Source organism: Podarcis melisellensis (genome assembly GCF_964234715.1).
Source record: "Podarcis melisellensis genome assembly, chromosome: 1".
Lineage (NCBI taxonomy): Eukaryota > Metazoa > Chordata > Lepidosauria > Squamata > Lacertidae > Podarcis > Podarcis melisellensis.
In genome coordinates, this window is record NC_138528.1 from 31,218,062 (window position 1) to 31,237,988 (window position 19,927).

A 19,927-nucleotide genomic window follows, 5' to 3' on the forward strand; every position below is an offset into this window, starting at 1 on the left:
ATGTCAGAAGACCACATGTCTCCAAATTGGGCCCTGCTCTCTAAATTACTGTATCTCTAAATCTGGTTTTGGGAGTTTAGAATTCCTCTATCATAATACACTGCAACAGTTTTTATTTCCATTTTTGAGGTTTTAATGAATTTCTTCCACTTGTATCACACATTAACAGACAGGAGATTTTGCAGCTTTATGCTGCGCAACATAGAACATGCATTATGCCTAGGAGTGGAGTGGCTGAATCCAGCTCAGTAACAGAGCGCACACCTTTCAAGACATTCGTCTATCGTTTGTTGATCTGTTTTCACTGCCTTGATGAAGACTCCTCCTTGTACTTCTTCTCAGTTTTCCTGGTATATGTCACTGTCAGCACATGATATGCATTTGTTTTATTTGCCATCTGATGCCTGTACAATATTACTATCCTTGAGCCAGTCACTGCCACCTTTTTTGAGGACTCTGGAGGGTGATGCTAGGGTTTTTGATTCCTTTGTATTCCTTTGCTGAAAGATTTAAAAAAACAAAAAAAACAAAACAGGGTGCACATCTGGACCTGGGCGTAATTCACTGCCCTTAAGATTGTGGCTCATAATCACATTAAAGAAATAAGGCACATTTCACAGTCCACCTACAGCAGCATTAGAGATCCCAGAGACTCCCCTTCTCTACCACCACCAAGTTTATCTGTCCTATTCACTAAGAAGAAGAAAAGCATATATTTCATTATGGGCAACTCAGGAGCCCCCCCCCAAAAAAAACCAGCACCTCATCCCCATCATCCTCCCTGCCTTTTTCCACTCCTCCAGCGGCTGAGACTTTGCAAAGTTGGTCTCCAACTCTGGAAACCAAGAAAATAAAAAAGACAAAAATAACTACTTGAGAGAGGTTGCATTTCCCACTGATGAGATGACAGCAACTTCCAATAGCAGACTGGCAAGGGTCGTGACTAGCTTCAGGCATCCACCAGCGTCAGTCCATCGTGCAAGGCACGTTTCCACATGTAGTAAGTGGAACGTGCCGTCAAGGGGAAATGAGCTCTGAACTCTTTGTACGTTGGGAAGGTCTTTGACTCAAAGCGCTGCTGGAGAAACAGCTTGGCCTGGGCTTTGAACTGAGCCGTGGCAATCACATCCATCACAAACATGCTGTTGTTCTCTGCCATTTGGTAGCCCGGTATCACAGTACTGTAGGGCTTGGGGGGCTGCTTGTCGACGAGCACTAGAGCACTCTCCTTTTGCTGCAGTGGGCGCAGTTCAAGTTCTGCCTTCCCACTAGTCTCAGCGGTTTTCTTTTCAAAGTTTTCGGAAAGCCCGTTTAGGGTAAGGCCGCGTTTCTTGGTTGCTTGGCTGCCGCTTCTCCTCCAAAACCAATAGGCTGTGGAAGAAATGCTCGGGTAGCGCAGGCGGAACTTGCAGAAGGGCATTTTCCACTGACAGACGCGTTTCTTGGCCAAGTGACGAAGGTGCTTTTGCCAGATGTGTAGAGATGGGTTGGTGCGCATGATAAAACGGGGCCCTGGATGGTGTCCATTCAGCATCTTCTCACTAGGGAGGCTCCCTGGCTTGAATGGCAGGAACGGCTTCTTGTTCATAAGGGGGTTCTGGTTGACGGAAACAGGCTGGGAAGGCATGAAGCTGGGGTTCTCGTTGATGGCCTTTCTCCTCCAGTTGTAGTAGGTGGACCTGGAGATGCCAGGAAAGCAGCACTTGAAGCTCCTGTAGGGCAGGACAGTATTCATGGAAATACACCTCTCCAGGTAAGACTTGGCTCCTTGCATGGAAGTCCCATTTTGGTTGGAATTCAAGAGCGGGCTTTTGGGCCCTAGGCCTCCTTCAGACTTTATTGCACCGTATTTGCCTGCAGGGAGATTCTCCTGTTTATGCACCTGAGGATCCTTTGGCAGCACAACCTCCGCAGGGGAAGAGGCCCTGCCATTTGTCGCGTTTTGCATCTCGTGCTTCCAGGCATAGTAAGTGGAGCGAGAGATTTCTGGGAACATTTGTCGGAAGTGCTGAAGAGGGACCACCTTGCCCTCTCGGAAGCAGGACTGCAGGAACTGTTTGGCTGCAAATCTGGCAGCCGCCTTCTTCCGATGCTCTTGAGACTGGCGCTTCCATCGATAGAAAGTACTTTTGGTGATGCATAGGTTTGATTGAGTCACCTGGGGATCCTTAGGCAGCAGCTCCAAGGTATTCGCCGGTTGCACGGGAGGCTCTGGAGCTGGGCTTGTGGCTTCCAGCTCCTCGAGGCCGACCACAGGCACAAAGTACTGAGCTCTGAATAGCTGGGACGAGAGCTGTTGTCCTGACCACATGATATGCAGCGTGGAAACTTGCAAGCCGCACCCCCTGGGTCGGATCAGTCGGTTGAAGTACGGCCGGATCTTTAGGTTGCTCATTGGGTATATGGAATAGATGTTGCACTGCAGCACCGACGCCAGGGCATACATGTGCCACATGTTGGCAAAAGTGCCAGGGAAGCAGGTGGCTTTGATGTCCGCATCAAAAATGGCCTCTAGGATGGCCAAGGGCAAGTTAGTCATCTCAGGGGATTCCTCCGTGCAAAGGGAGTAGCGAGCTGCCTGCAACATCACTTTGGAATCAATCATGCCGTGCAGGTAATACTGCTTGTGCAGCAACATCTCCACCGCTGTGCGCACCTGCAGCTCCAGACTTAGGCTGGTGTTCCCCCACAGCAGCACGCTGGCAGCCTCAAACAGGTGATTCCCTTCGCCTTTGCAAACCAAAGGCAGCATATTGCAGGGAGCATCTTCTGGGTAAAGGCTTTTTGCAACCCGGTCAACTTCCAGCTCTTCCTGGAACGGCCTCTCACGGTAGCCAGGTAAGGAGAACGAGGACAAAGTCCTCTCGGCTTCTAGGGTTGCGCTGGTGAGTCCCTCCAGCCCAAAGCATTCGGCCGCCTCTTGCAGTTCCTGAAGCACCGACTGCACCAGCTGGTGTCGCTGGATCATCCTGAAAACCACAGAAGAGTTCAGACAATGACGCTGTCACACATTCAGAATTTCCCCATGCACTTTCTTTGGCATTTGGCCTCAGTTACCGAGACTATTGTATTCTAGTTAAAAATAAATGGGTCAGTGAGCCTGGCTCTTAACCAGGTTGGTGGTTCAAGCCCACCCAGGTATGGCTGTGGCAGGATTCCTGCATAGCAGGGGGTTGGACTAGATGACCCTTGAGGTCCCTTACAACTCCACAATTCTGTACTCTATGCTTCTATGAAATCAGGTATTGCAGCAGCCCCAAAATCTGGCCCCCAGTGATCTAAAGCCAACGTTTCCCTGAGAGTCCCTCCTTCTAGTTTTGTTCCTGACCTTTAGATTTTCCTTAATGTCGGGCAATCAAGGGGAAACTTTTTAACTGGTCCAGGAATTATGGAAAGCAAATGATTTTTTAAAACTGCTTACTGGCTTGATTTTCCCTGCCTAGAAACCCTGAAAAGGCCTCTTGCTAAGCTGCACACACTGGGAAAATCAGAAATTATGCCTGAGCCAGCCAGCCAGCTTATTGTAGTGTGCTCAGAAGTGTTTCTATTCCTCTAGGGCTGTTTTCATCCTTTATACAAATTTATTAAATAAGCATCATCCTTTGCCACCAAGTACTCAATAAAAAGAATAAAAGGTTGCTACCATGCTTGTGAGTATAATGAATGCTTTAAAAGAGTGAAGGGTAACTCATGGGATATTTTTTTCAGATCACTTTTACGTTTTCTCTTTATTTCACCTGAACTGCATAATAAACACACTCTTAATTCATACTGCAGGCAAACAAAAAATGCCTGGCTGGGTAGAGAACACAACCGATACTGGAAAGCAGGGCAAAGAAAAATACAATGGGTGGAGTCTATATGTAGCCCACAATTACCATATAGGCTGTTTTTTCAGTTTCACTTAAGTGATTATAGGATGACTGTGATCATGAAAAATCCACCCACAGTAAGGGTAAGTCTTTAGTTAGTAGACTATTCAGGAGGCTCCATATGAAGTTTTTGTTGCGAACTCACCTGGCTTATTCCCTTATTTTTTCAGAGGGTCCTATTCTTTAATTGCTCCTGTGGCAGTGGCATAGCGTGGGGGGTGCAGGGGGGGCCGACCGCACCGGGCGCAACATCTGGGGGTTAGGGGGCGCAAATCCACGGGTTAGGGGGCGCAAATCCACGGGTTAGGGGGCACAAATTACTTGCCTTGCCCCGGGTGCTGACAACCCACGCTACACCACTGTCCTGTGGTGGTGCATTGTGGTTACTAAGGCTTTCATCATGTGTCACGTCACAAATTAAAAACAAAATTTTCCAAAAACAGCTTTTTTGGGGGGCAGGGTGAACAGCTCTGGGGTCAGTGCACCCATGTGTTCCACCCTGCCTACAGGGCTGCCTTCAAATCTGAGTTTGTGTTGTAGTTACTTAATTACTCACTGCACCTTTTCATTGCTAATCTGTTTAGAACAGCAAGCCTTCTTTCAAGAGACAACCTCAGACTGTACTACTATATTCCTGACTTTTTGCAAGCTACAGAAGCCTATTTTCAGATGGTGCTATATTTCACACTCCCAGTCTCCTCCGTCTCAGATATTCTTAGGCCCTAGCACCCAGCATAGATCAAAATATTTGCATAGCAGATCCTTTTTCCTTCTGCTGAAAATAATGAAGAGAAACAGGACGTAGTGCTAGGCAGTAGCAACCTTTATTTATATTTACCAGAAGAAGCACTAAAATCTGCATTCAGACAGCAACAGAATAGGGTCTCAAAGGTGTCCTGGAAAATATATATTCACAGAGGCTGGTTGGGGGACAAAAGTCTTGTCACATGCAACATACAGCAAGCTTCTAGGACAGTAATGGGGAACCTGTAGCCCCCCAAATGTTCTCAGACAGTATGGCCAATGTTAAGGAACAGTAACCTCCGGAGGGCGACAGGTTCGTCATCATAGCTCCAGGACAAAAGGCACAGGGAACCCTAGAACAGGGGTCAACAAACTTTTTCAGCAGGGGGCCAGTCCACTCTCCCTCAGACATTGTCTATGTTGCGGGGGGGGGGGGGATGAACTATATTGCGGGGGGGGGGTGAACAAATTCCTATGCCCCACAATTAACCCAGAGATGCATTTTAAATAAAAGCACACATTCTACTCATGTAAAAACACGCTGATTCCCAGACCGTCCCTGGGCCAGATTTAGAAGGTGATTGGGCCGGATCTGGCCCCTGGGCCTTAGTTTGCCTTAGAACCTACTTACAGCTTCATGTTACAATACTGCCATGGTTTTTAGGGTAACATCAATTCAAACTCATAGTTGACAGTATAGCTTCCAATATTATGCAAAATCCTGGATATCTGTAAATTTTATCCAGTTCTTCCCAGTACAGAGGGACTTTATTCTGTTTCCATGCAGGCCCACTTTGGGGGTAATTTAAAGCTTCTTTATTCATCCTGAATCTCTTAGGGCATTAATTAAAGCAGGCTTCCTCAACCTCATCCCTCCAGATGTTTTTGGCCTACAACTCCCATGATCCCTAGCTAGCAGGACCAGTGGTCAGGGATGATGGGAATTGTAGTCTCAAAACATCTGGAGGGCCGAGGTGGACGAAGCCGGAATTGAAGCATAGTCACAGAAGGCTATACAAATCCTAAGGTTCTTTTAAAAGTTCATTATTACAATAGCTTGGTAAGAGTGGTGAATGCAGCAGCCCCAAAAGCAGGATGTAACAACACCTGACTCCCTGACCTGATACCTCGGGTTACATACGCTTCAGGTTACATACACTTCAGGTTACAGACTCCGCTAACCCAGAAATAGTGCTTCAGGTTAAGAACTTTGCTTCAGAATGAGAACAGAAATCGTGCTGCAGTGGCGCGGCAGCAGCAGGAGGCCCCATTAGCTAAAGTGGTGCTTCAGGTTAAGAACAGTTTCAGGCTAAGTACGGACCTCCGGAACGAATTAAGTACTTAACCCGAGGTACCACTGTACTGTATACAATCGACCCTTCCGACATTAAATAGCAGCACGAGTGGCAGCACAAGGCACACACACATCTATAGGTAGCTGCGCACACTGCAACATCCAGTTCTGTTCATGGTGGATGTCTTATTCATTTATCAGGCCCCCCTCCTCCCTAAAAGGCATTTCAAGTGTCAATAGCAGTGAATCAAACATCTCTCTCTCTTAGGAAAAGATGGCACTCAAATATATTGCAATGTTTTAACCCCAGGGATCCAACCAGGGATGCCATTTAGGATGGCTGTATATCCTTCTCTACCCTTTTGTATTTCCAACTACCCTTCATTATTTCTCAAAAGCATGCCTATATCAAGTCAGCTGACTAGTTCTTTTATGCACTGAACAATCTAACCATTTATAACAGCCTCTGCAGTAGGTATATGTGCTAAAAGTATAAATCCCTTTGCCTAAAAAACACCCCAAATTACCATTTCACCCATGCTGATAATATTGCTGTAGTTGTCATGAGGTAGGGCTGGCCTGCCAATCAAACTGGTCAAATATTATCAGCTGAACATCATTATTTGACTGCAGCTCATGATGCCTAGAGGATTGGTCTGTGGCCTACTTTGCAAAAATGCCTTTTAAAAAAACATTTGGTTTTGAATAGTGGCTGCTAGCTGGCCTTTAAAAAATAGTTTTGTAATTGAAGGCCTACACTGATGTTCTAGGATAAAAGTGAAAGAGAAGAGCTGTTTTGTCAATCATCCCACATGTATAAACACCTCACTTAACATTAAGATTTATTTAAATAACCACTTAACAGCAGTTTTCATGCTACTTGACCAGTGAACTAACCAATTATTTTACTTTGTTGTCAGATACTCAACACTTTCTTAAATATAGAAGATACAGAAAACACAATGAATACACTTAAAAGTGCTTTTTTTGTTGTTTAATGTTGAACATATCCAAGAATGAAACCTGAAACTATAGTATTAGTCTCAATTTCACTTTATTTCCTTCCTCACTTCTATGGAAATGGTACCATTTCCAGCTAATACAGGTGAACACCTTCCTACTTTCATATTATAATATTTATATATTATAACATATAATATTTCAGGCCTTTAAAATAATTTCCATTGTCTGGGCCTTTTAGTTTTTTTAATGTATATTTTTTATTTTATTTTTTGGAGAGGAGATACCACAATTTTGAGATTTTTAGTTTCGCCTTTATGCTTTATCCTGTGTTCACTTTATTTTTTACTTTTTTATTGTCAGCTGCCAAGAAAACTTCATGTTATGCGGTAGCATCCAAAGCTAAAAATAAGTACATTTCGGAATACTTGAGCACTATTGCTGACATTACTTTTTGACCTGGTCATAGTATTGCAGAATAGCCATGCTAAATCTTTCACAGCAAAAAGGCAATGCCTGCAGCATCTTCGAGGACTATGTTTTATTCATTAGAAGTGTGAACTGAGAAAGTTGATTTAGTTTACCCCTTACTTTTCTTCAACCCACCAGTTTATATAACTCACTTTTGCTAACACACATAAACGACAAAACAAAACTGTGCCAATGGAACCTATGCCACAACAACCCCTCTTTATATTTTCCCAAAATTACTTTATCCCATACAGCCACATCAGGATGTGCTTGCTCAGGAGTCCCATCCAAGTCTGTGGGACTAAGCAATCCTAACCCCATTTACCTGGGAGTAAGGCCTACTTAAGTTAATAAGACAAGGTTTTCAGCAGACATGCTTAAGCTTGCAGCATTAAAAAAATGGGGGGGGGTATGGCAGCTCATCTGCTGCAGATTTGGCATGAGAGGTGGAGAGACAGTACAAAATAGTATAATGAATTAAATTAAATTAAATGAGAGAGAGAGAGAGAACATTTCGAGTCCCAACGTTTCTCTGAGCGCACGCAAGCATTCTAAATTGGAACCCAAGAAAGTATAGCGCAGGTGTTAAGAGTTATTCTTGCTGGATTCCGCCAGATCTTCAGCAGCAGCACAGAAGTCAGATCCCAGCCAGCCAGGGCCTTGGAAAACTCCATGTTTCCTTCCAGTCCAAGGACAATCTTAAACGAGGTCATGAGTGAAGCCCAGCCAAAGAACTAAGCGCTGTGCCCCCTCTGCCGGCCAGTCTCGCTCGTCCTAAAGGAGAAGCCATCTTTCCAAAGATGGTGGACGCACAGGAATAAACTTGGGAATGAGCTTGATGAGCGGGTTGTTACCCAGTTCAAGATACATAAGGGCACCAATAAAAAGGGGGTGGAGGAAGGAAAGGAAAAACATGATCCTTCAAACAAGAACAGGGTTTTCTAAAAAAAAAACCCTACAGGAAATTGCCCAGGGCTTAACCCCAAGACGGATTCCCTGCTCTGCTGAAGAGATAATGGGAGGTTTGTGGGGCGGGACCTAGCAGAGGGCAGCCAAAAGTTGCCTCAGGAGATCCACTGTTAACAAAAGACTATCTTTGGAGAGAGAAGTTGAAAGAGGGAGTGCGCGGGGTGGGGGGAGAGAGATTTGGATCAGCAAACCAAAGACGTGGAGCAAATGGAGGCGACTCTGAATTAAGCAGCTGCATATAGAAAGGGGAGGTAATAACGCGCAGCGCAACTCTGTGCATGTTTACTCAGCCTTGCTGAGTTCATGGGACCTGCTTCCTAAGGTTGCAGGATATTTCCCTAGGTTTGCAGCCCTCATTATATAACCTGGCTGGTGCTCAAGCCTTCCTTGGGTTTGAGTTTGCACTGGCCTACTTTACTGGAATTCAGCGGAGTCTTTTGGAGGGGTTTAGCGTTCTCTCCAGAAACCGGTTTGCAGACTTCGGAAGTTCCCTCCAACTCACCTTTGCTTGTTGGGCAAAGCCCTGGTGTTGACCCCAACCCGTCCTAAGCAGCTCCTGCTCCTTCCTCCTCTCTCTGCAAAGCTGTTTCCTGGACATTTAAATCCTGGAGCAGGAAGCGTAGCGAGCTCCCCTTTCTCAGCTGTGAGCCTGTGTCCCACATTCAGACTAGAACTGGTTTCAAATCTGGAGTGAACCAATTGGAGTGATTGACTTGTGTGAAAGGATCTCGGCTCCACCCCTCCCCCTCCCCACCAGGAAATAGTCCATCCCCAAGTGTTCTTGTCTATAAGATGAAAGGAGTGCAGATGTAAGGGGTCACTTCCAAAGTTAAAGTGATCCTTGCGATTACCGAAGACACTTAAAGAGACAAGCACTTCCACTGTTAAAATACTGTATCACAATTATTTTCAGAACCTGAGCAAAAAAAAAGCAGTGGTGGCGGGGAGGGAAGCCAAAATGCAAAGGTAGAAATTATGCTCATAGGTAGAAACCATGTAAAGGGAAATTGGTTTGGACACAATATTTGTACTTGCTCATACTGTATTGTTTCTGCAAATATATAGGAAAGGGAGAAGCAAAGAATCATAAGTTTGTGTACCTGACTCAAAACACACATGCACAGGATAACAAAACTGATTGCATTCTGGTTGAAGAAGTGAAAACAAATTGGCAACAGCCTTGCATTTCCAGGAAATGCATAAGGAGCCCACCTAAATCGTATTTTTGCTCTGATTCATCATATTTCTTTATAAAATGCAAACCTGGAATCATTTCAAAATAGCTGAAGTTGCTCTAGCTTCAATTAAAGTGGTAATTCAGCAATGCAACAGAACCAATATAGCCAGGGTCTATTCTAACCCTAACTCTGGGTTTCTCTTTTTGCAAGGTCTGTTTTGAAAAGGTCTGACCCAGTTTAAGACTTCCCTGCACCATCATATCAAATAGCTTAAGTCCATCCAGAGTTTTCACAGCTATGGAGGGATTTGAAGTTAGGCCTTTCTGGTTCTAGTTATGAAAATAATAATATGCACCCTTACTGGACTCCTGGCCCCGAACCGTTATACTGCAGCTAGTTCCTTAACTTTTCTTGGGAATAACTAGAGATTTGGTTGCTAAGAATCTGCCTGTCACAGAGCTGCCTGTAAGCATTTTGAGGCATAGAACAAATGCTAAAATTGGACTACCGGGGGGGGGGGTCGTTTCAATCATAGCATATAATCATTATTCTGAAAATGTTATTGGTATGGAAAGGCTTAAGAGTGCTGGAAGAAATTTGTGAGGAAGAACATCACTTGGTTATCACATAACAGATTGGATGATGAGGGTCTTACCTAAATTATTACTGAGATCCCATGTAGTATAGAAAACAAAATATAGTATTGGCTTCCGTTCAGATCCTTGCACAGCCTTGGTCTTACAAGATCACTTTGAACAAATCTGTATAAGATCTAGGAATGTAAAATATTAATGCCCAACTCTGCTGTGCAGGTGGACAAAATAAGGATTGTAAAACTCTTTGAAATGGAAAATAAAGCAAATCCATTTGAAATCAGAAGTGCAGTGCTTTAAAATCAGTAGAGACAGAACCTTGTAGGATTTGAACAGTTTGGTCAGTGAAACATTATTGATAGAGAACACTTTTCATTATCATAATTATTAATAATAAAAATGTTTGTTGCAGCAGTGCCTACACAAGGACTCAGTGTGCTATGCAGTTCACACACAGAGATTACTAAGTGTTCAGAGGCAAGGATAGCGCTGAGTCAGCTAGGTTGGTAATTAACATAGGTGCTGGAAAAGACACAAAAGAGACTCTCTGAGTCATTCTGTTATGCGGATTGCTAGATACATGAGGAACTCAATGAATAAACAAGTAGCATTTTTTGTCACTGGTCTTTCATTCATTAGATTTGAGATAAGCATATTCTGTCTCTTGATTTTGAGGTTTGGGGGTTGCATGGTGACGAAACATAGTCTGCTTATCAACCAACTAGATGTTTTGTATGCATTTGTGGTACAGTATGTTTTTCTTGAGAAGGCACATCGCTCTTCAACAAATTTTGGTGCACAATCCCTCAGCGTGACTTGATTTCCTGTTCTGGATCTCGCTCAAACCTTCTCTTAAGAATAGAATATTGCTTTCTACATCTACAACATAAACGCATACTTACCAATTCCTTACATGTCATGAACACATACTAAACATACTGTACTACAAAATATGTAGTTACACATACTAATTTGTTCTGCTTTGGTAGTAGCAAGGATCCTTAGCAGGGCACTGGAGCCTCACCCCTCTGTACAGTGGTACCTCCGGTTAAGTACTTAATTCGTTCCGGAGGTCCGTACTTAGCCTGAAACTGTTCTTAACCTGAAGCACCACTTTAGCTAATGGGGCCTCCTGCTGCTGCTGCTGCCGCGCCGTCGGAGCACAATTTCTGTTCTCATCCTGAAGCAAAGTTCTTAACCTGAAGCGCTATTTCTGGGTTAGCGGAGTCTGTAACCTGAAGCGTATGTAACCTGAACCGTATGTAATCCGAGGTATCACTGTACAGGAAATTCCTCTGACATCAAAGATTTTGCAGAGTGCCTCCAAATCTCCAGGTTTATCTTTACCATTTTAAGGGCTTAGAACCTTGCTTTAAAAGGGATAAGAGAGCTGAGTTTTTCAGAAATTCTACTGCAATAATAACTTGTCTGCTTTCTCTGCACATGTGCAGAATCCCACTAGGAGTTACACACAACAGATAACAAAAATGAGAACAGAGCCGACCAATACAGGGCATCAACACTTAGGCTTCAGTGTTGACACTAGAAACTCTGCTTTGACCTCAGGTAGAGCAGGGACTGGGTGGTTTCAAGTCGCCCCCCCCTACTTTTCCATAACTAGTAAGAGGTGGGTGGATGAGTTGGGAAGGAATCAGGAAGATGTGGAAAGTTTTCCCTTCATCTCTCCCTCCCCTCCCTACTGTAGAAGATTAGGGTTGGTGAGATATATGAGATATGAGTTCAAGTTTCACTTCCTCCATGGACTCATTGTGTGGCATTCACCAAGTCACTACAGCACAGCCTTTGTTCTCCATCTGTGAATAGTGTCCTGCTCACCGGTAGAGGAAGAATTCTATGGCACCTTGAAACTAATGGCAGCTATTATTATGCAAGACTGGAAATCAATTTACAAACTAGAAATGCAATATCTATATAAACAATTATATAAATATATAGCTAGGTATTTGCCAGCAGCAACCTGTAGAAAAATTGCAAGAGTCATAGACCAGAGCAGGCTTCCTCAACCTCGGCCCTCCAGATGTTTTTCGCCTACAACTCCCATGATCCCTAGCTAGCAGGACCAGTGGTCAGGGATGATGGGAATTGTAGTCTCAAAACATCTGGAGGGCCGAGGTTGAGGAAGCCTGGACTAGAGCAAGCTCAATGTTGATGTCAGTCATTGCTCCTGGTTATTTGTTTGACGGAACAGAATAAATATAATTAATCAGTCCTGATTTAAATCATTTTAAATTTGAACATGCTGAGGATAGTGTAGGAAATTTTGTAAAATAATTAAGGGAATCGGATAGCCAGAGAAATAAACTCTCCATTGCAAACGTTATATTACATACAAATACTGCAGCCAGTTTGCATCAGTGGGACGCATATATGAGGAGGTCAAATGGGACTTTTTCCCCCAAATTTTTTTTTATTCATTTTATAACACAAATAAAAACACAAACAGTAAAGACAAACAATACGAAAAATTATTGTCATATCCTTATTTTTCTAAACATTGTTAAGTAGGCTTCCCCAAGTCCCACCTATCTGATTTTCATTTTACTTCATCTTTAGCAGTTACATATATCATAATTTCTAACCATCTTTCTTTTTTTTTAATCACAGTTAAAATAACTTCACATTTTATCACTTATAAATAATACTATTTTAAAATACCCTGTCTTCTACGTCTAACCCTACTGCCTATATCCACTTCCAAAGCTATTCTAAGGTTTAAATATTAATATATTTTTTCAAATATTCTTTACACTTCTTCCAGTCTTCTTCCATCGTCTCTTCTCTCTGGTCTCGGAGTCTCCTGGTCAGTTCGGCAAGTTCCATATAGTCCATCATCTTCATCTGCCATTCTTTGATAGTTGGTAAATCTTGTTTCTTCCAGTTCTTTGCTAACAGTATTCTCGCAGCTGTTGTGGCATACAGAAAAAAAGTAACATCCTTTTTGGGGATTTCACCCCCACTATACCAAGTAAAAAGGCTTCTGGTTTTTTAATAAATGTGTTTTTCAACACTTTTTTCAATTCATTCTAAATCCTTTCCCAGAAGTCTTTTACCTTGGGGCACATCCACCACATGTGGTAAAATGTTCCTTCTTTTTCTCTACATTTCCAGTATTTATTATCATGAGTATGATACATTTTTGCTAACTTCACTGGTGTTAAATACCATCTGTACATCATTTTCATCAAATTTTCTCTTAATACATTACAAGCTGTAAATTTGATTTCCTTTTTCCACAATTTCTCCCAATCCACCATCATGATATTGTGCCCCACATCCCTGGCCCATTCAATCATTACAGATTTCACTTGTTTGTCTTTCATATGCCATTCCAGCAATAAATTATACATCTTAGATAGGTTTTGGTTTTTGTATCTGGTAATTCCGTTTCCAGTTTGGATTTCTCTGTTTGAAAACCGATTTTCTTATCCATTTTAAACATCTCATTTATCTGGATGTACCGGAACCAATCATCTAATTTATCTTTCAACTGATCATAAGGTTTTAATCTAAATTGGTCCCCTACTTCCATCAAAATATCATTATACTTCAACCACGTATCTTTCATATTCAACCTTTTATAGGTCTTAGTTTCCAATGGTGATATCCACCTGGGTGTTTTCCTTTCTAACAAATCCATGTATCTTATCCAAACATTGTACAAAGATTTTCTAATTACCGTATATGATTTTTAAATCGTGTGTGAGCTTTTATCTTGTCATACCATAAATATGCATGTCAACCAAATACATTATCAAACCCTTCCAAATCTAGAACATCTGTATCTTCCAATAAAAACAATTCTTTCACCCAGCAAAAGGCTGCAGCTTCAAAATAGATCCTTAAATCTGGGAGGGGAAAACTCCCTCTCTCTTTCACATCTGTTAATAATTTAAATTTAATTCTGGGTTTTTACCCCTGCCAGATAAATTTAGATAATACCTTTGCCATTCCTTAAAACAATTCAACTTATCAATGATAGGAAGTACTTGGAACAAAAATAACAACTTAGGCAATACTTTCATCTTTATCGCAGAAATTCGGCCCAACAAAGATAGTTTCAACCCTGTCCAGATATCCAAATCTCTCTTGATATCCTTCCATAACTTTTCATAGTTATCTTTGTACAAATTCAATTTTTTTGCAGTCATATTTACACCCAGATATTTCACCTTTTTCACAAACTTCAGCCCTGTGGTTTCCTCTAAATTAAGTTTTTCAGGTATTGTTAATTTCCCCCCTAAAACTTTGGTTTTATTCTTATTCAATTTGAAACCTGCAACTTGTCCAAACTCATGAATTATCTTCAGTGCTTTGATTGCACTGGTCTCAGGGTCCTGTAAAGTCAATACCAAATCATCAGCAAAGGCTTTTAACTTATATTGTTTAGTTCCAACTACTATGCCTTTAACTTCCTCCTCTTTCCTTATCATATTCAACAAATGGGACTTGTTTGATCCAGTGGACGTGGGGAAGCCAGGCAGGGTTGTTGGTTTTTATTATTATTTCCCACAGTTTTTGGCTCTCTGCAGAAATGCAGGAACCGTTAAAGTGCTGGGGCTCTGCCAAGCGGTCTAGGCGAAACAGGTACAGGAGCCTGAGAGAAGAAAACATTGGCAATGCAGGTAGACGGAAGGGAGTCAGCCCATATTCAACTTCTGCATATCCAGCTGGCCCTCCCTGCCTACCCCAACTTCCCCTGAACCTTCTACTGGGGTTTCTCCCTTCTTCCAACCACCTCCCACTAGTAACTGCCTTTCCCCTCCTCAGCCACCTTGTCCATGTGTGACATCACAGGAAGTTTGTAGCCAGCGGCAACTGCTAGGGATGCATCTGCACAGCCTCCCATCCTGGTACTGGAAAGGGGAATGTCATGAACGTTACTTAGATGTATTTAGAAATACATTGATTTAGAAGTAGAAGATGGCTTGCTTAAGCTCTGCTGTCCCCTTCATTGCTGCTTTCGGGGAAAGCCTCATCAGCTTCTGACATCCATGAAAGGCAAACACAGATATGGTGAGGGGAATGGCCCTCATTCAACCAGCCACCTCCGCTGGCTTCCACCCATGAATATCCAGTGGTTCATTCACCCAGAGCCTGGAGGGTAGCCTACACCGCTATCTGAGCATGCAATTCCCAGGCATACCTTGTCTGGTGGGTGACCTATGTCCACTCTCCATTCATACTTACACCAGCATCAATCCACAAATATCCACACAGCTTTTGTCAACAGCCTTCTGAAGGTGAATTTCAATCAGCTTACATACACAAACTTCAGCCTCCTTCAGCCCTGCGGCATCCCGGGCATCCACATGCTAATCACAGCTTCTACCCACCATCACCTACCAGCTTCTGCCAGGTCCATCGCCAGCTTCCAACCATAGATATCTGCCGCTTTCAAGCCACGGTCCTGCTCAGCAGGTACACTGGCCTTCTCGTTGCTCCACAGCATCTCATTAACGGATGATGGCCTCCTTCCATTTGCCACTTTGCCTCCATGTGGAAGGAGACCACCAAGTACTGAATAACACAGCTGCTGTCCACTGTGTCCTCTTCAAGCTTTTGCCTTGGCTTTCCCCTTGGGCCACTTTTGTATATCCACTGAGTTGCCATGGGCTTTTGTGACATCACAGGGCGTCCACAGCCAATCACAGCAGCTGGAGAGGCATCATCATCATCACCTCCTCAGGCCTCACAATGGTGGGTGCAGCTCAGCAGCCATTTCCCCTTTGCTTGTTAGTATGTACAGCTCACTCCTTATCTGTAATGACACCAAAGGAAGGCATGCCATAAATCGTGGGGGGGCCATTTTTCATCCTGACGGCTGCATTTCCTTGGGTCAGAATTTCCATGTATGGGAGCCAACTCCTAAGGGCCGAGATCCCTTCACCTCCCCCCAAAAAATATTGATTAGTTGATTAGTTGTATCAGGTGTGCTTGAGAAAACACCTGTTTTCGTGCTGTTGTGAGGGATTCTATTCAGGGGGTTGAATACAGTGGATGCTCAGGTTGCAAACGTGATCTGTGCGGGAGGCATGTTCGCAACCCACAGCACCGCATCTTCGCACGCGCGAGTTGTGATTCAGCGCTTCTGCGCATGCGCAAAGCGCGATTTAGTGCTTCTGCGCGAGAGCGAGCACCAAAACCCAGAAGTAGCCTGTTCCGGTACTTCCAGATTCGGCATGGTGCACAACCCGGAAACGTGCAACCTGAAGCGTCTGTAAACCAAGGTATAACTGTAATAGACTGGAGACAGGGGCGTATGAAGGGGGCGGGTCGCCCCTAGTACCACTCTGGGGGGGGTGACAAGATGGCCCACTGCACCCCCCCAGCTGTAGAGCGGCCAAGGGGGTGCGCGCAGTCAGCATAGACACCGCTCATGCGGTGTCTGTACGGGCTGCCCCCCACGTGTGCCATTCATACAGGTGCCCATACGGGCTGCTGCTTGCAAGGTGACCGTACAGCTGCCGCGCGTGCACCGCCTGCCAGTTTCCCCACCCCTCAGTGTCCCACCCTGGATGCAGGAGACGGTTCCTCCGCCACTGAGAAGCCAGTATAAGTTGCAATTCAGCTGAATTTGGGGGAACCACTTGAAGCATCTGCTGTGTTGAGCTATTTAATAAAATAAAAAGGGACTTGTTTTAAAAGAATTAATAATTATTTCTTCCCATTGGAGCCTATCCTGAGTATTTAAAAAGTATATATAAGCCCAATGACTCTTCAAAACCAATGACATGGTTGCACCTGCATTATGTGAAAACAGTTTTTTTTAACATGGACACAGTTTACTATAATATAAACTTCAGATAAAGATTTGGTAGTGATAATAGAAACTTAAGTTATAACCCAATAAAGTTTAACACTGTTATTACCTCAGCTTATTATGGGTAGCTGTAAACATCTCCACTGTTGTGGATTTGGCATTGATAACAGGTGTCTACTCAGAAGCAAATCCTGCTGAATTCAATGGGGCGTAAAGGTAAAGGGACCCCTGACTGTTACCATTATGTCCTGTCACGGACGACTCTGGGGCTGCGGCGCTCATCTCGCTTTACTGGCCGAGGGAGCTGGCATACAGCTTCTGGGTCATGTGGCCAGCATGAGTAAGCCGCTTCTGGCAAACCAAAGCAGCGCACGGAAACGCCATTTACCTTCCCGCCAGAGTGGTACCTACCGTATTTATCTACTTACACTTCGTGCTTTCGAACTGCTAGGTTGGCAGGGTCAATGGGACTTACTCCTCAGTAATTGGGCAATGGCACTGCAGAATAAAGTTGCAATCTATACATGCTTATATGTGGATAAACCTGCAATTCTAAAGACAGTTCTTGGGGAGAATAAGCTCTTTTGAGTGAAATGGGACTTTTCTCTGTTTAGGATCACAGTGTTTCTCAAACAGCATGAGGTTGTAGATAGATCAAATTAATGCTTTTGGTTTAATCAGCATACCTTCCCCCTGACTAGATAATTGAATCAGTCATTTATTTACTTCAGCATGATTGTTCAGTGCAGCACGGAGATCAAAAACCTGTTTGGAAAGGAAACTCATCGATTGTGTGCTGAAAAATTGCCCTGTCTTTCTAGCAAAGGCGGAAGGTTGCAGCTAGATAAAGTATAGAAAGCCAAAGGGTTCTTGGTGAATCACTGATAGACTGGCTGCTTCTCATTACAAAGTTTCAGGCACATCCATGTAAGAAATGACATTCAACCTATGTATAGATTGTCGTGTGTGACAATTCCCACAACTCTGCATGTATGGAGAGAAGGGTGTGAAAATGATTTCAGAAGGCTTTGGTTTGAACTCTTTCTGCTTCTGCCTGCTTCTTGGAAGAACTATATGCAGGGAGTTCAATATTGTGAAGACATCTTTCTCAAACTTTTTAAACCTGTTCTGCCTTCTCCCCACCTCCTGCCCATTCAGCACCAACTATTTAGTCCACAACAGAGCAGACAGAAATTATTGTATACAGTCATGTGTATGTAAGTTGCTGTATTAGTGTGAATTGGGGCACTAACTCAATGGAGGCATTAGAACAGGGGTCAGCAAACTTTTTCAGCAAGGGGCCGGTACACTGTTCCTTAGACCTTGTGGAGGGCCGGACTATATTTTGAAAAATAATAATAATGAACAAATTCCTATGTCCCACAAATAACTCAGAGATGCATTTTAAACAAAAGCACACATTCTACTCATGTAAAAACACCAGGCAGGCCCCACAAATAACCCAGAGATGCATTTTAAATAAAAGGGCACATTCTACTCATGTAAAAACACGCTGATTCCCGGACCGTCCACTGGCTGGATTTAGAAGGCAATTGGGCCAGATCCAGCCCCAGGCCTTAGGTTGCCTACGCATGCATTAGAAAGACCTAGTAGGTTCAGTGGGATACAGGATTTTAGAGTGTATGACTAAGATCAGTGAGGCCTAAATTCAAATCCCTACTCAGCCATGAAACTTACTTAGGCTGGCCACTGTTTTTCACCTTAAATTTGTTGTGAAAGGGAGCACCATACAGGCATGTCCAAAGTCCGTTTTGGGGGCCTAATCCAGCCTGTCGGTCGATTTAATCCAGCCCCCGTGGCAGTATATGTCCTGAGGTAAAATCCTAAAAAGAGCACAAAACTCCAATCCTAAAAAAAGCATGTTCACTTCATCAAATGTGGCCCTCTTTAAAAAAAAGTTTGGGCATCCCTGATTGTATATAGCATTGAGCCATCTTGAGGAAAGGCAAGATTTAAAAAATAGATAAATACATGACCTATTTAAACCACACTCTAGAAAGCATTACTAGAACACAGCAGTAGAGATGGGATGATAAGATAAACTGTACTGTACATATTCAGTGCTAAAGGACATTCAACCCATTTCTGTCCTAGCCGGTAAAGATTTTTCTGATGTGGGAAGTGACACAATACGGTATGGAGTGAAAATTAAGTGTTCACAGAATCAGTTATCTGGCATGAAATAGTAAACTGCATCTGACGTGAGGCAGATTATTTTTCTGTCAGTCCCATAAACATCCAACTCACCCACACACACACCCCCCCCACACACACCCCCACCCAGCCTGCAATGTGGGGCTCATTTATGCTGCAGAGAGCTGTTTGCAAAGCAAATATCCTCAAGATGACTCAAGAGAACATGCTTAGCAGATTTCTGCAGTTAGACCAACGCACTCACCCTTCCCTCAGAGTCACTTGTCATAAAATGGTAGAACTGTAGAGTTGGAAGGAATCCCAAGGGTCATCTAGTCCAATGCTTTGCAATGCAGGAATCTCATCTAGGCTGTATTCACCCTATATCTTAAAGGCACGTTCGAATCACATGCTTTCCCTCAAATAATTCTGGGAAATGTGGTCTGTTAAGATTTGCTAGGAATTTTAACTCTGTAAAAGATAAACTAGAGTGCCCAGAATTCATTGAGGGAATTCCTTCATTTGATGAGTCAACCCCTGGGCATGAACAAAGTCCCTCCAGTTTTGCAGTCCATGAAATTGTAACAGTGTGTTGTCCTTTTCCACCTTGCAGATGTGTGGTCAGTATGTTTTCATTGTTGTTTATGTGTTAAAATGTGTCCCAATAAACATTTAGCCATTGCAAATTCAAAATGAGAAAGCAACATATGTTCTTCCAAATTTCTCAATATTTTGATTAGAAGGGCAATAGTAGATCTGATGTACAGAGCGATCCTTTAAGACAACACCATTAACAAAAGTGTTGTCTATGTAGGGCTACTACCCCCACCCCACATTTTCTTTCTCTCTCCTCTCTCCCCCCCACTTCTCTCTCCCCCCAACCTCACCACCATGCATAGGACAGCAATGTC

General features: G+C 43.4%; 1 protein-coding gene across 6 annotated transcripts; it reads right to left on the minus strand.

The window, feature by feature from the left end:
• Window positions 1-521: 521 nt before the first annotated feature.
• On the minus strand, window positions 522-19,550 carry VRTN (vertebrae development associated). Of its 6 annotated transcripts, none has more exons than XM_081910967.1 (3): window positions 19,282-19,550; window positions 15,446-15,860; window positions 522-2,969 (listed from the first exon to the last, which is right to left on the minus strand). In XM_081910967.1, the coding sequence occupies exon 3, from the start codon at window positions 2,966-2,968 to the stop codon at window positions 950-952; it is 2,019 nt and encodes a 672-aa protein (XP_081767093.1). In that variant the 5' UTR covers window position 2,969; window positions 15,446-15,860; window positions 19,282-19,550; the 3' UTR covers window positions 522-949. The 6 variants fall into 6 exon arrangements, with proteins under 6 accessions (XP_081767093.1, XP_081767092.1, XP_081767091.1 ...); XM_081910966.1 differs by lacking the exon at window positions 19,282-19,550 and adding an exon at window positions 12,850-14,436 and having other exon boundaries at window positions 15,446-15,569; XM_081910965.1 differs by lacking the exon at window positions 19,282-19,550 and adding an exon at window positions 12,850-14,696 and having other exon boundaries at window positions 15,446-15,556.
• Window positions 19,551-19,927: the final 377 nt, after the last annotated feature.

Bases quoted from the DNA above. Each gene is read 5' to 3' on its own strand.
- VRTN (XM_081910966.1), bottom strand. From the start codon at position 12,947: ATGGCAGATGAAGATGATGGACTATATGGAACTTGCCGAACTGACCAG. The intron at 2,970-12,849 runs GTAAAGAATATT...TGTGGTTTTCAG, and splicing joins GGAAGAAGACTGGAAGAAGT to GATGATCCAGCGACACCAGC.